This window comes from Buteo buteo, chromosome 6 (genome assembly GCF_964188355.1).
Source record: "Buteo buteo chromosome 6, bButBut1.hap1.1, whole genome shotgun sequence".
In the NCBI taxonomy this organism is placed as follows: Eukaryota; Metazoa; Chordata; class Aves; order Accipitriformes; family Accipitridae; genus Buteo; species Buteo buteo.
In genome coordinates this window covers 3,886,961-3,901,744 of record NC_134176.1, presented here as the reverse complement: position 1 = coordinate 3,901,744, position 14,784 = coordinate 3,886,961, and the positions used below count along the sequence as shown (strand labels likewise).

General features: G+C 43.5%; 1 protein-coding gene across 1 annotated transcript; it reads right to left on the bottom strand.

The window, feature by feature from the left end:
* Positions 1-59: 59 nt before the first annotated feature.
* On the bottom strand, positions 60-14,024 carry RTRAF (RNA transcription, translation and transport factor). Its single transcript, XM_075029474.1, has 8 exons — positions 13,866-14,024; positions 11,914-12,038; positions 10,277-10,376; positions 8,948-9,034; positions 7,730-7,818; positions 4,974-5,042; positions 1,168-1,216; positions 60-445 (listed from the first exon to the last, which is right to left on the bottom strand). The coding sequence occupies exons 1-8, from the start codon at positions 13,924-13,926 to the stop codon at positions 291-293; spliced, it is 735 nt and encodes a 244-aa protein (XP_074885575.1). The 5' UTR covers positions 13,927-14,024; the 3' UTR covers positions 60-290.
* Between the last annotated feature and the right edge of the window lie 760 nt (positions 14,025-14,784).

Here is a 14,784-nt window from a genome sequence, read left to right as displayed (position 1 = left end):
AAAGAGGAATCTGCAGAGCCTTTATGTAACACTCCCTTCTCAACACAAAGCCAAACACAATGAAAAAGACGTATTTGCCAACTCAGAGCTAATCAGAACAATTTGTCTATTTTCCCCAACTTCATTTATTTAAAGAAAAATTGTAACTCATTAGAAGTCAGAATTCAATTTCCTGCTTTCTTTCAAAACAGTAAAGTAATACCATTTCAAACTGCATGCCAGAGTTGTACAGAGTTGTATGTAGTTCCTAATTGTACTAAGTACACAAGAGACTAAAAGCCTTTATCTGTTCATCTCCCAACTTTCCCCAGTCTGTGGTCCGTCTTGGGATCAGCAATAATCGCCTGAACTGCTACAATTGCTTCGTTAATTTTTGTTTGCAGCTCTCGGAGCTCCTCTATATGCAGCAGTCGGAGAATTTGGGCAGCTTCATTGAGAACAGCATCTGAGTGAGTTGCAGAAAGAGAAGTCGTATCAGTCATTTTCATCTGACAGGAAGGTCTTAAGAAAAGCCTAATCTAAGTTAATGCTCTGCGCTTCATTCATGCTTGTGGTTTTCATACTTGAAATAGGAAACAACCTTCCCTGCTGCTAGAGAGGGACAGGGTGCTCTGCAAAACCTCGCTCAGGCTTCCTGCAGCCCTCGCAGTAATCCACAGCCAAGTCGGGTCAGTATGAAGCATTTTGAGTAGTAACTTAGGTGTACATGGGGCAAAAGTGAAGCCAGACTAGTGGAGTCCCAGGTCATCAGGCTATTGCTTACAAAATAATCTATCAGGTCATGCCAACTTGCGCTGCCTCCGATTAGATTTTAGGTAAATTATGCAGCTAAAACACACAAAAGCAGCACAGAGGTCCTCTGCTGGTAGAAGCAAGATTTACAAGACAACAGTAGCGAGAAGCATTCCTTCCACTTGCAAACGTGGCTGCCATTAAAAGCTGTTATTTAAACATTACTCTAAAACAACATATTCCACAGCTAAGATTTATGCTTTTCTGTTCCAAGACAAAATGCTCAGGAGTGCTCGTAAATAACAAGCTGGGAGGGAGCAATTCTTTCCACCACAGGCTTTTTTACTGTACGCATTAGCTACGTATTTGACAGTAATATACTTTGTCAAAAGTCAAACATCACTATTTAAAAGTAGCATTAAGAGAACTGCTTACCTCCGGTGTCAAAACCAAGAATGTGCTTTTCTAAAGCAACAGGCAAACCCTTTAAAAAGAAAAAGCATGTTCAAATACAATTGGAAATGTCATTTTGCATGTTTGGAAAACAAAATCAAGTACTACAGCAGGTAACTCTAGAGGAGAGGACACTTGAGTTTTGCTTATATAGACATGTGACAACTTTGAAAAGTCATCATGCTTGATTACACACGACTGCCTTTGTGTCCTGAAACATCAAAACCCAGAGTATCAATAAAGAAAACTCTTCATGCTTAATAATCCCCCTACTTGTCAAGCGAAACCCATTGGATACACAACTGCCCACATTCAATCCTTAAAAGGCTAACAACAGTACTGCGAGAGAACACCCAATCCAGCAACAACACTACCCGGACAAACAAAAAGCATGCACAAACTAGGCTTTCTGAGAAACTATTCTCTTCAAACAGCTGCTGTTTTCAAAGCACTGGCTGATTTGAAGGAGTTGCAAAAATAAAGAAAATCAAGCTAGTTTTTCAAGCACTGAACTTGCAACCTCCATCAACATCCCCAGAAGTGTCTTCTCAAGTCTTAAGCTTAGGAATAAAGCTAAACATCCAATTTTCTAAACACTTGCTCTATTAAGACAGTACAAGGAAAAGTCTTATTAGTGGTCATTTATAAGCACTGCTCTCTTTCCCTTACTCTCTCCAGCTGTGGAGGAGCAGTCATGCTAAATACTCACTCACCATGTTTCAACATGTACATAAAATTAGATTTAAACAATGCAAATCTTAGAATTTGCTTTTACTACCTCTGGAACTTTTTTCAACATTTGCCTTGGCACGTTTGCCAAATGCCTTGCATTTGGCACGACAAAAACATTCAAGTTCGATACCATTAGTTTCTATAATGATGGGGCTGTAAACCTTCTAAAGAGTGAGGATTTGTTTCAAAGGCTTTTATATACACATAGAAAAACTCTGAGCTGATCGAAACACAAACTAAAGACAAAATGGTGACTGTAACTCATTAGAATTACCCCTCTTTCAGAAAGCGGTTCTTTTCCATGGCCTTTACAATAAAATGGATGTTCAACTGCAATCTTAAAAATACATCTCCATTGTTAAAATCTAACCTGCTTGTTGATAAGAATGCCACTTCAGACAGATTCCAGCAATATCAGACTTCATACATATACTTTTTAAGAAATCAGGTTTATACTTAAGGCTGCAAAGAGCTCATTGCCACCCTAGTGTGTTCTCAGAGCCACACGAGCAGCAAAACATTGATTCAGCCGGTTCTTTGTGGATGAATTCCCCACAGCCACTTCAGGCACCTCCAATGCTGAGTGACCACAGTGGCACCTTCAGAAGTGGTATTTGAGACACCCTGGTAGCACAGCATTGCCTTCCCCGTCTTCCTCCCACCCCCCCGTATGTTACCTCCTTTTTGGCTGGTGGAAGCTGTCTTTAACAGAGCAGTAGACTGGCCTTTCCCAAGCCCCGCAGCCCATAGCAGCGGTCTCATGGCAGGCGCTGGGCTGTACAGGCACCCACTGCTGCTACAACTACAACAAGCACATGCTCATTTGCACAGCAGCTTCAAACAGGGAATGAAATGAAGAGCGCCTTTAAATCTGTAACTACACAGACTACTTCATCTCACAGCATCATTCCCCAAAAATATAATTTGAAATTGCTGCACAAAACACTTGTAATGGACCTGACCACTGCAACCATCTCCCCTGTAACTGGAAGTGTCAACAGTAAAGCTCAATTCCCAGGGAGTGAGAGGAAAAAAAAGTTTCTGGATTTCAGAGTAGGGGTAAAATGTACCCACTTTGTTGTGCTTTCAAATATGCCCCAGGTATAGCCTTTGGGAGCATCCTTAAAGTGACCCTGAAGGGCATTTGTTGTACTTGATCCTACCTAGGATACACTCATCAGGCAAGGAAAGCCCAGAAGGACAGCCGGTGAGTCCGTTGGTATAAATCTGAATCCTGTCTAGACACCGAGCGCATTGAATTGCCAGCCATTCAAAATATAATCTAAGAGAAGTGTCGTGTCTTACCTTGAAAACCGCACCTTGACAAACCAACAAATAAATCTCATTTTGATACATTTAAACCACAAACACAGCAGTGTAAGCTTCCTCAGCATAGTCCTCATACATATCCTTCTGTCAGAGAACATTTCTGTATCTATTTTATCTTTTCCCCACTCTACCTTGATATTGTCAAGAATGCAACTCATGACATTTTGTATATTAAGTCATCCGCCATGCAGCAGTCAGACGTTTATAACCTGTTGCCAGGCTCAAGGCTTAATATACAAAGTGTCAGTGGCTATTATTTTGACCATTAGCAAGCCAGCCAAAATCAGAAGCAGAGGTTTATTTTTCCTCTCCTTCTATCCTGCAACCCAGCTATCCCCTCTGCTTTTAAGATATTTTCTTCATTCATCTGGTACATTACAATGTTAACGATCGCTGTTGGCACAGATAAAGCTGTTTTCCTGCCTCCAACGTGCTCCCTTTTCTCCACCCCACTTGAAATTTAGCACCCCAAATGAGAATACACTCCCAATGCCATATATCACATTCAGTGACACGCTGACATTTCAACCTCAGACTTGACCACACTTTGAGAACCTATCAAATATGAAGAACACTTTGTCATGAAAAAAATTCACTGTTCTTCACAGAAGCTAGTTCTGCCAAACACACAGAAAACCCCATTTTGATCCCTGCATGTCAGCTGCACAGCTATGTAAACAACAGCTAAAAGCAGCTTTTTATTAACATTAGTTACTGAACCTAAAATGACTACAGCGGTCTCAGCTGCTTTCATATTTTCCTGCTCTTTTAATCGTTTTATGGATATACAAGACCAAAGCTTTGATTTACTGTTCCAACACTTCTGGCACTTACTGCACTGCAACTCAGAGCACCTGCGACTGCCACTTAGTAAACACCGTAAGCAGTGTTATGATAATAAATAAAGCCTGGACTGTTCTGAGCAGCTGTCAGAAAAGATGAAGGGACTTGCGCTCTTTGACCAGATCCAGTCGCTTTAGCAGGGACACTTCTAAACATACACCTGCAGGGCAGGAGAGGCTGCCTTCCTTAGCTGTGCCCAAGACCCAGTGCCAGCAGCTGCTGCGCCAAATGCCAGTGAGAAGAGCTGGAGAACTGGGATGTTTAAGAACCGCCAATCTGAAAAACCACAGTCATCCCCTGGAACATCTTACAAACACGACAGCTTGTGGTTAGAAAATAATTCTGCAAAATCTGAGGTTTAAGTGCATAAGTTTCCTTCACCACCTCTTTTTGGGGAAGGAGGTGAGGGGGAGGAAGGAGTTGGATGTCCAACATCCCCACCCTCAAACACATACGAGGTGTACGTATGAAGCAAAACACTCCATACAAGGAAAGTTTCAACCTGTTTATGCAGCCAATGCTGCGAATTCCAAGGAAAAGCCAGGTCATACATTTCTTCTCATACTGCAGACATGCTGCACTGAACAGTAAGGGTAACCCTCTAGCAAATAACTTAAGATCGGGGAACAGCTATTTACATGATATATCACTCAGGTACATATATTTGTATTCATCTGAAACAAAAAGAGCTTTGTATACTGCTCTCCATAATCCTCTGGGTCTTGTAGAATCAAGACGGCGAAGAAAAAGCAAGTTTCCACCACGCTCCTAAACAAAGTGTTTAAACAGAACTGGTTTTGACTGAGATGGCAGACATTTACGCTTACACTTCTTTACTTGATATGGAATAATTAACACTAGACTCATGCAGCATATATACAAACCTCCTTGGACTGACTGGCCTTCGCTATGGCGTCCTGCGTCAAGCGCTCTTGAACCAAAATGCGAATTGCCTAGTGGAAACATTTAAAGATGAGAGTAATTAATTTATGTCTTGATGTATTTCTCGGCAATTCCAAGGGAAAAGGAGCCAACATTATAACCTACCATAACCTCAAACCCACAGCTTTGTGAAAGACTTTTTGGAAAACTCTTTCAGTCCTTAAATCTTTTCAAATAGCATTATTCTTTGCAAGTAGTATCTTACACAGGTGTAGTCTCTTTGGCCACAGGAAGGCAGCTTAACCAGAAGAGACAAGGACATGAAACTTAATTTCTGCCACTACTGGGCCAGAAACTGCAAGGTACTAGGAACAGTACAGCAGCACCATTTTTATTTTTCTGAGATTGCATATCTTTAATGCCGCTGCAATACAGCTTCTTCAGGAAGGAAATCCTGCTATTGGCACCTTTTAGTAGGTGCTGAACCATCTCCCACATGCAGAGAAACCTGGAGCAAGGCTACCCACCCAGGTTTTAAAAAGACTGAGAACAGAAAGGAATTATTCTTAGACACAGGAACAAGAACAGCCTCAATTTTAACAATCCTGCTGCTCATCTGTTTCTACTGGCTCCAGCACATAGCATGAAATCAGATCAGAGATATCAGTTACTGATACCTACAGCTGTAAATGCCTCTAAAAATAACTGAATGAATACCATGCAGGCAGACTTCCACCAGAAAGAACTGGGTCTGTCAAACACATTCCTCAGACTTTTCCTGATGAGTAGCCAAATGTGACAGAAGCAGTCTTAGTGCTTCATGTCTCTCCCCAAAGATTTCTCCCATTTTGGTCATGATTAAAGTTGAAACGGTACTAGAAAGTTGCCACTGAATACTTCTAGAAATCTTTCTAACTGAAGGGAGTAGCCTGGACAAAAGAGTGATTTGATGAGGAGTTTAACTTTAAATTCCAGCAGTGAAACCAGACCTTGTATAAGAAAATTTTGAGTGCCTTTTGCATCAGAAAAAGGATATCCAACTGTGATACACAGATGCTTTCCGATCAACTTGCCAGATTTAAATTAATAAAATGGGACTCCAAATACCTCTCTGCTCACTCTGGCCAGATGTCTGTGGCACACTTGCACAGTTTAGCCTTCCCTAAGCATCCACTCCTGAGTGTCGAAGCCTGAATAGGGATCATAATTCTCCGCATGCACACTGCAAACCTGCTTACTGTGGTGTAGAATTAATGAGTTTCACTGACACATTCTAATACTACCATAGCCTGAAAGCCAGCATTGCTGTTGTTCATGTAACACGAATTGCCATTGCAGGAACTTATTCTCACTGTAATTAAAAGCAAGAAAATTCAGGCTGGTGGTTCTGTCCAACCTCTTCTGTCTGAAAATAGTGAGACTAGAAATGTAGAAATAGTGACAGAAATGTAAATGTATTTATGCAGAAAACACATTCTGCTATCTCTTCAAGTTCCTAGTATCAAATCAGATGAACCCAGAAAAAGTTTGCTAGCCTCGAGACAATCCTGTAAGAAGACCTGAAGGAAGTCTGCCTAATAACAGCTGAGCTCATGCTGCAGATCCTCAACATCGCCATTCACAGGGTTTCTTCTCTCTCTACCTGATATCCCTTTTCACTGATTTTTGTAGAGTTTTGGGTTGGGTTTTTTTAGTAGGGGTTTGATATAAGAGATCTCTACCACACTTTAAAGATTGATGAAGAGTTCGAAAACTATTGGTAAGGCAAAGGAGGATACCATACTGGAGAGAATGAGAAAGTAGTTGATGGGATAACTGCAGGCCATCATTTCCTTACGAAACCAGGCTAGCATGATAACACTGTTTAAGTATACCAGTGATAGATTTACACACACTATATAAACTTCAATACTCACAGCATTTAGTTCCTCCAAAATAAGTTTAGCAAATATCACAGCTACTGTAATGAATGTACCTTATTGTTTTTTCAGTGAAATGAGTTTATTTTGGTGCCAAGCAAAACTAAGCTTATTTCCATACTATGACACTATCAGGTAGGAACTCAGGATTGCTACAGTCTCAGTAAATACAGTACTTCAAAAATACAGTACAGATTCGACCCAAAACATACAGATAACTACAGAGATCTGCCAGTAAGTCCCAAATTTTCCCAAAGTCATAAAAAAGGTGCTATAGAAAATTAATTAGCCTATTTACTGCATTTAAAAGCCGTGATTAGTTGTCAAGACTAAACTAAACTGACTTCAGTAATGACAAGGAGTAAACAGTTCACAGGACCAAAAGGAGGAGGAAGCTTTTAACTGTGGCCCCTCCCTAGGATGTTTTGTTTTAAAACATCCTCTGCATCACTTAGCCTCTATGTTTTCAAATTTCTCTTAATTTCTAGCACTGGAATACAATCTTCTCCTTTGAGTGTGTTCCTCAACATTTCTGAGGTTCATTAAAAACACATAAAGCAGTACTTCAGCTAACCTAGAGCACTTCAAATTCTGAACAGTTCTCAGTGTTGGAATTCCAGGAACTCAGCCACAATTGAACTGTTTACCAAGTTAATGATCCCCACATTAATTTCCATAACTTATATTCTGTGTTCTTATCTGCTTGAAAAGACACACACAGGATGAGTTTTACTTTCTATTTGTGCCTAAAAAGTCATAGTTATCAGTAACTCTGCACCACAAGCTATTACACTGGGGGAAAGGAGGAAGAAAGGAGGTCTGAAAACAGTGAAACTCACCTTAAGCATTACCAAGTAATCATCATGTCGCTGAATTTGAAGCAGATTAGCTAAAGCCATCACTCCAGCCTTAAAATCAGGATTATTCACTGTAAAAATAATCATCACAATTAAATATATATGCTAGTTTAACTGGCTCCAAAAGACAGAATTGGCTTCCTGACTCCATGATATTAGATTGCTCTGAAGGATGGGCAAGGTTGTGGATACACAGCAATGAGCAACCACTTAGTCTGGCTACAAGGCGATCAAAGTGTGCACTGCGCCTTCTAACCAGGTTGCAGAACACCATCCAAGCACAAACAGCACTGTTTTCAATGCCAAACACATTGTGTACGTCCTACAGCACAGGAAACCTGTGTTGAGTCTTTGAAAATAAAACCAGTTACATGAAGGTATTCTCTTTTATATACCTTTCTATCACTGCAGAACAGAACTGTACTTGCTGGGTGAGGGTAGGACCAATTCCTAGCTGTCTTTTTGTAAAAGGAGCAACGAAAGAAGACTTGGGGGATTTAGGGCTAATTTTAGTAGCTATTTTCCACCACTTCCATTTATTGTGAATGTGCCTAGCAGTCAAGAAAATTACAGCTGGGGAAGACTAAGCCAACACAGAATACATGACGGTATTGAAGTTAACTGTTTGCCATCATGTTTCCTTAAGCTTTTTTTTTTTTTAAAGATATGTTAAGAGCCTATAGTCAAAAGGTATCTTGCTATTTCACCCTAACCCACAGTAAGGACTATGTCTTACAGAGCTCTCTGCAAAGCTGTTAAGGTAAACACCCTTCAGCTGCTTCCTCACTGCCTGGTAAGAGCCCTCCCAACTTACTCATATCTGATCAAGTCTCCGGGCATCTCATTCTGCTGCAAAATATTCTCCCCTCTGCCCTTCCCCTTTTTCCTAACAGGAAAAGTTCTGCATCATTGCACATCCAGACACCTGCAATTCACATGGAGCAGTTCCTCTTTCCTTTAGTAGGAACGCAGCCAAGGGCAAAAAACTCAAAATAACTCTCAAAACACTGTTCACAGAGAGGCAGTTTCAGCCAGCAGTAATAGAATATATGAACTCTGCATTCCTAAAGATTTAAATGGGGCTTTAAAAAGTTGTACGCATCACAGCATTATAACAACTTAAAATCTGAAGAACACCATACAGGCCATGGAACACATTCACATATGACGCATCCATACAGTAGGTTGCTGCACACTTACCATCCAAGTTAATCAGCGGTTCTGCATTTTTTGCTGTATTGTCAGTATTTTTAGCACCATCCGGGGTAGAATCCTTATACTTATCAGCTGTTAAAGAAGCAAACATGAACACCATTAGAGCTAATGACAAAAGGTTTAGAGCCAAGCTGTAGTTTGCGATAGCTGTATTTTCAGGTTGTGGTAATTGCCCAAGAGCCTTCTGGGCTTATACACTTATGTTTTGGGCTCCCTACTAAGGTCCCCAAAGGCTGGCATTCTAGTGAGCTACCCTAACAGCTCCCATCTGCAGAGAGCTTATGTGCTATCCAAAGCAGCATCAGAGCATGCTCCACACCTACGTAGTGCAGTACATTCTTGATTAAGGCTCTTCCTACAGTGTTTATCCCAGAAGGCTGAACAAGCTGCACCTTACAGTTCTACTGCTCTTAAAATCCATCATTTCAACTAGCATTGGCCCTCTGCCTCAATCAGCAGCATATGCAGAGCTCAAGAACTACAGATTGAAGTTGGTTCTGATCAGCGAGTAGAACATTTCCAGTGAAGGCTTTGTTTTATAAAGACTGCACCATTCATCTACAATCCGCACAGGGGTTTTTCAAGCCTTCTGAGGATGGGACCTCCTGGCTGCTCCAGCTTCATGTACCCCCGAGTCACAGGCAGCTCACTTTCTCCATCATGAGGGACTGAGAACCAGCTCTACAGATTGCAGATATATATATATATATATATATATCTATATATATATCCCATCCCTGCCTTGGGCAGAGCTCAGCCCTGCAGGAATTCAAGACAACAGAAAACAGTACTTTGGCTATTATTACGTTTGCCACCAGTAATTACATTTGTATCTGCACTCTCACTATAAGGAAATGAAAATGCTGCTGACTGTTGAGATTTAACTCAACTTTTTCATAACCTTGCCCTAGTTCCCAAGGGTTCTGGACCTACTCCCTGTGAAACGAGGGTCTAAGAATAACTTATTTGAATAAATGTAGTACTAAAGAAAATGCATTTAATACACTTTAGAGTAAGTTCTCATAAAGGCAAACCCACGGGGAGAAGGGTATAAATACATACAGTGTGCTTTGCTATATTCAGAAATAAAGTAATAAATGCAAGTAAGCTACAGCCCTGTCCCACAGGAGCTGATGAGAAACAGTTCACGTCTGAATATGGTGCAAAACCAAGCAGATGAAATTGTATTTTCATTTTTTAAAGAAAACAATATATACTTTTGACATTATCTTAATTTGACGAATACTTCATAAAATTAAACAGAAAAAACACACTTCCCTGTAATTTTGAAATACTAAATGTATTCACCCATACCATTATCTCCGTACTCAAGCCTAACCGCTAAGCCAAGAAGCCAGTCCACTGTTTCTTGTCGTTCTTGTATTTTGAAAGGACAGTTTACGTCTTTCATATACTGCAGAGTAGAAAGAGAAGAAAACAAATAGATGTTATTGACCTGTAGGAATTAGCTAGGAGCACAGAACTATTTTGTAAACAGTCACTTTCCCACAGACCTTACAGTTGTTAGAAGACAGTTATTAAGAAGAAGCATTATTGTGAAATGTTCTGCTGTGGCATCTGATCCATCCGAGGCATTTTAGAGCACTCCAATCCACTGCTAACTCAAGGCTGCCATTTAGTAATGGCACCTGCTTTTTAATGAATGTTACTCATGTTATTCATTGTCAGACTGCAGCCAGAGAAACCAAAATACCCCTTTCTTTGCTCTCTGTTCATTTTACACAGTAGAGTGGAGGCAAGGGAAAGGAGAAGGACAGAGAATGAATTACAGCAAAAACTTCCCATCTGAAGCAGAAAGGAGGAACGATGCTACCTAAGGCTTTCACAATACTGATATCAGAAGATTCTGAGGGGCAGCAGAAGTAATTTTCCCTTTCTTAGGGATTGCGTACAACAAGAGAGGATGAAATGGAGCTGGGACACTCTCTCTGCTCTTCTGAAGCCATAACACAGGACTCAGCCCAGCCTGCTGCCAAGACTACCGAAGTCCAGGACATAGTCACATTCTGCTGTGCCCCTTTGCTGGAGGGAGAGAAGTGCCACACAGCCTCTACTCCAGCAGCAGCAGCAGCATGGAGGGAAAGTGCACCAGGGGCTGGAGAGCACTAGCAGGCAGGGATCCCCTGGCAGGCACACAGAGAAGGACAGTCTGGCCAAGCCAAGAAAGATACCACCAATACCACAACAGTGCCAGCTGCCAGTAAATTCTAATAGCACATACATTTATGTACATGATATTAGAATGCTTGAGGCTTCCCCCTGCAAAGCATGAGCACTGCAACTACAATCCTCCTGGGCAGTGAGCAAGGCAAGTGGTTCCAGGGGAAAAAAAGTGAGATGAATGGGCACTGAGCGTTATGGAGCAGCATTTTCAGCTCATCGCGGGGCTGTTTGGAGAGAAAGGAAATGGGAACCAAGAGGAAAAGCTCAACAGCCCTGTGGTGACTCAAAATACTCACGAGCACTCAAAACATCACTTGCAAAACAAAGGCTGCTTGCCATGCTTTGCACTAGCAGTGGAAAATCATCTATCTGAATAACAAAGAGGTGCAGAGACGAACTGCAGTAGCTTTCTTTCACATGCTTCCAAAGCCTACATTAGCCTAATCCATTTTCCTTTTGGTACATAAGGATCATTAATACAAAGCTGTGTATTTGTAGTCAAATCTTCCTTCTACTTTAAGAGCTGAATCAAATGAGGCAGAAAACAGATTAGGATGGATATCCAGCCTATTGCAAGAACAAAGCTGAGTGAAAATTATGTACAAACACTTCTAACAGTTTGGCTTCAATAATACATTTCAATTCCTAGAAATGTAAAACTTCAGAGACAAGACAAATATTTAGAGTCATTCACATTCAGCAACGAGAGCAGCTGTTAATTGTCATTTACATTGTCACTTAAAATTGTGTTTGAAACTATGAAATACCTTTTCAAATGATTTGGGCCAGTCATCGCTGTGTATGTTTCTTAAATTCCCTCGGTCTTCAATCTTGTAATGTCTGATTTTCTGGTCTTCGAGCCAGACAATAAAATTTCTGAATTCTGTTTCATCTGTCGGGAGAAGTAAACAAAGCAAGAATTAACTGATATCTTAAGAGCAAAACCAAGCCTTTAAGTTTTGATCCAATTCATACAAATACTGGTGCCCCTAAGCCCCTTCACATCTTACCATTAAGACAGACACATCTAACACTAAAATCACGTATTCCAGGATAACATCTGACCAAAACTCAACACTAAGTGTTTTTCATTTTTCCAGTCACTTCGAATTGGCTATGGTTAACCAGCCACACGTAAAGACACCAACAGATTGTTTTTATTGGGAACACAGTTATAGCCTATTGAGTGAAGACAGAAAGGTGAAACAATGGTAGAGAAATTCAGTTCCTAACCCCGTTACCTGGACAAACACGTTACATGTAGCAGTAACCCCCCCATCTCTTCCAAAGAGCAACACACACATCTCGTGACTGTGCAAAGATGTTTTCTTCCTTCACTGTTGACTCAACTCTTCTTGGTTGTTGACCCAACATCTCATTATTTGGAAGCTGGAATTCCACAATACACAGACTGTGGTCCAAACAAAAATATTCGTACTGGACAAAGCAATTAGCCTGCACCTGTGCTTCAGTGACAGAATTCATTTCTGGACACAGCAGATCACAGCTGTAGGGTATTACTGGCCCCTCAAAAACCAGCTGGGATATTTTGGCTTTGGATGCGCTTTAATATCCCAAGTCAATGAATTTAATATCCTCCTGCACCTCAGAGTGGGATAAGAACATCATTTTCCCCATCAGGGACAAGAAGGATACTTCTGCTTCTCAAAAGAGTCTTCTGAGAGATAGAAGTGCCCTGCTCCTATCGAATGTGTTCTAAGAAACAGAGACATGGTCACAACACCTGTGAAGGAAAGCTTTCAGTAAGACCTTTTAAAACTCCTACACTGAAAAAATGAATCTTAAAGGAGAAAAAAAAAGGAACATTAACCATAAGAAACTTAAGACCCACAACAAAAGATGCCAGTAGACAATGTCTCTTGAAAGAGAAGCAAGTCTACCAGAAGCGCTGAAGGAAAGACAACCTATTAAACAGATGACCTGAAGCTTATAATTGATCACACCAGATAAATACACTCGCTACAGGGCCCTTTGAAGCAAGAAAAAAAAGCTAAGTGTTGCAAAAAATCAAACATCAAAGTATTGATAGGTATCGGTGTATTAGAAAACGGCTCTAATCGTGTTACTAGACTACTCTTATTGACTACACTGTCTCTGCCTTGCTTTGTGTAGAGGACACACGCCAAGCGCCAGGGCTAAAGTCAGGTTAACCCAGCAGCTGACGGTGTTTTCTGTGGCACGCGTGGCTCCGGTCCCTCGCGTTACGTAAACCAAGGCTCTTCACGGGAGGAGGCCACAAACAGCAGCGACACTGTCAATCCCTGGATGGCATCTCCGCTTTTGCCCCGCTCCTAGACGACACTCAAAAGAGCCACCGAAATTCATGCACACCCACTGCGATGCCTGGGAGTGCGGGTGAAAACTCGGGGTTTTCCCTAAATACTGTGCTGCAGCTAAAACTTTTGAGCCCGGAGAGCTGCGCTAACACTCAAGAGCCCAGCAGACCCTTCTACCCTTAAATCTCACCACCACCCCCCCACCAGGCTCGGGAGACACCGCGGGGCTCAGGGCGGCAATTTTCCGAAAAACTGAGGCGAGCAACGGGGAAGCCCTGGAAAAGGGCCCTGAGGTGGCGGGGGGGGGGGGGGGTGTCGCCCGGGGCCTTCGGTGCGTGAGGAGAGCGGCGGGAAGGGGGGTGGGGGGGGTGGAGGAAGTCACGGTGCAGCGGCCCCGCGGAGCCCCGCCGCAAGCCCCTCACCCCTGCAATTGAAGCCGGCCGGGTTGTGGTAGTCGAGTGCCGAGAGCTTGCGGCGGAACATGGCGCCGGTACCGCCGGCGGCGGCGACTCCGCTGACGGCCGGGCCCTACCGCTCGCCCCGCTCTACGGGCCGGAGAGGAAGGACCACCCCCCGCCCCGCTTTCTGCCCTCCCATTGGCCAGCGCGCGGCGAGCGGCAGGCTCCGCTCCCAATCAGAAGGCGGAAGGGGCTGCCGGGAGAGGAAGCGGCCCTTCATCCAGCTTTATTGACACGACGGCGAGCGGACAGCGGCAGGGGCGGGGCCTAGCGCGGGAGGGGGGCGGGGCCTAGGGCAGGCCTGGGGCGGGGGGTAGGCCGCAGTGGGGAGCTGTGGGGCGAGCACTGGGCTGTACTGGTGGGCGCTGGGCTGTACTGGTGGGCGCTGGGCTGTACTGGTGGGCGCTGGGGCAAGCCTCACAGCACTGCCCAGAGCTGCATAGGGGCCGGGGGGGGAGGGCTGGGCCCCACAATGGCCCTCTGCCACCCCACATCTGCCCCGGCACCACCTGAGGGACTGAAGGGCCTTGGGGGTGGGGGGGGGTCCAGCCCAGTGCCCCCCACACAGGGACGGGATGGGCACCCCCAGCTCCTGGGCATGCTCTGGTGGCTCTTGGGACCAGCCCCCGGCCCCCTCAAGCCCCCCCATGAAGGGTACCCTGGGGCCTGGTGCTCCTGAGGGCGTTTTGGGGGGCAGTCACCCCCCAGCTGCCATGCTAGGCCCTGCTCTAGGTCCACAGCAAGAGCTGTGGGGAATGAGGGGGGTCACAGGCTGGCCAGTGATGAAGGGGGGGCTTTGCTGTCAGCTTTGGGGGTTGTTTGCGATTCCACCCCTGTTCGCTCTATTTTTAATGCTGCGCTGACGCCACTGCAGCGTGGCAGT

Coding starts and splice junctions, on each gene's coding strand:
- RTRAF (XM_075029474.1), bottom strand. CDS start 13,926: ATGTTCCGCCGCAAGCTCTCGGCACTCGACTACCACAACCCGGCCGGC. Junction 10,377..11,913: donor GGCCCAAATCATTTGAAAAG/GTATTTCATAGT, acceptor TCTACTCTGCAG/TATATGAAAGACGTAAACTG. Junction 446..1,167: donor TCTTGGTTTTGACACCGGAG/GTAAGCAGTTCT, acceptor CAACTCACTCAG/ATGCTGTTCTCAATGAAGCT.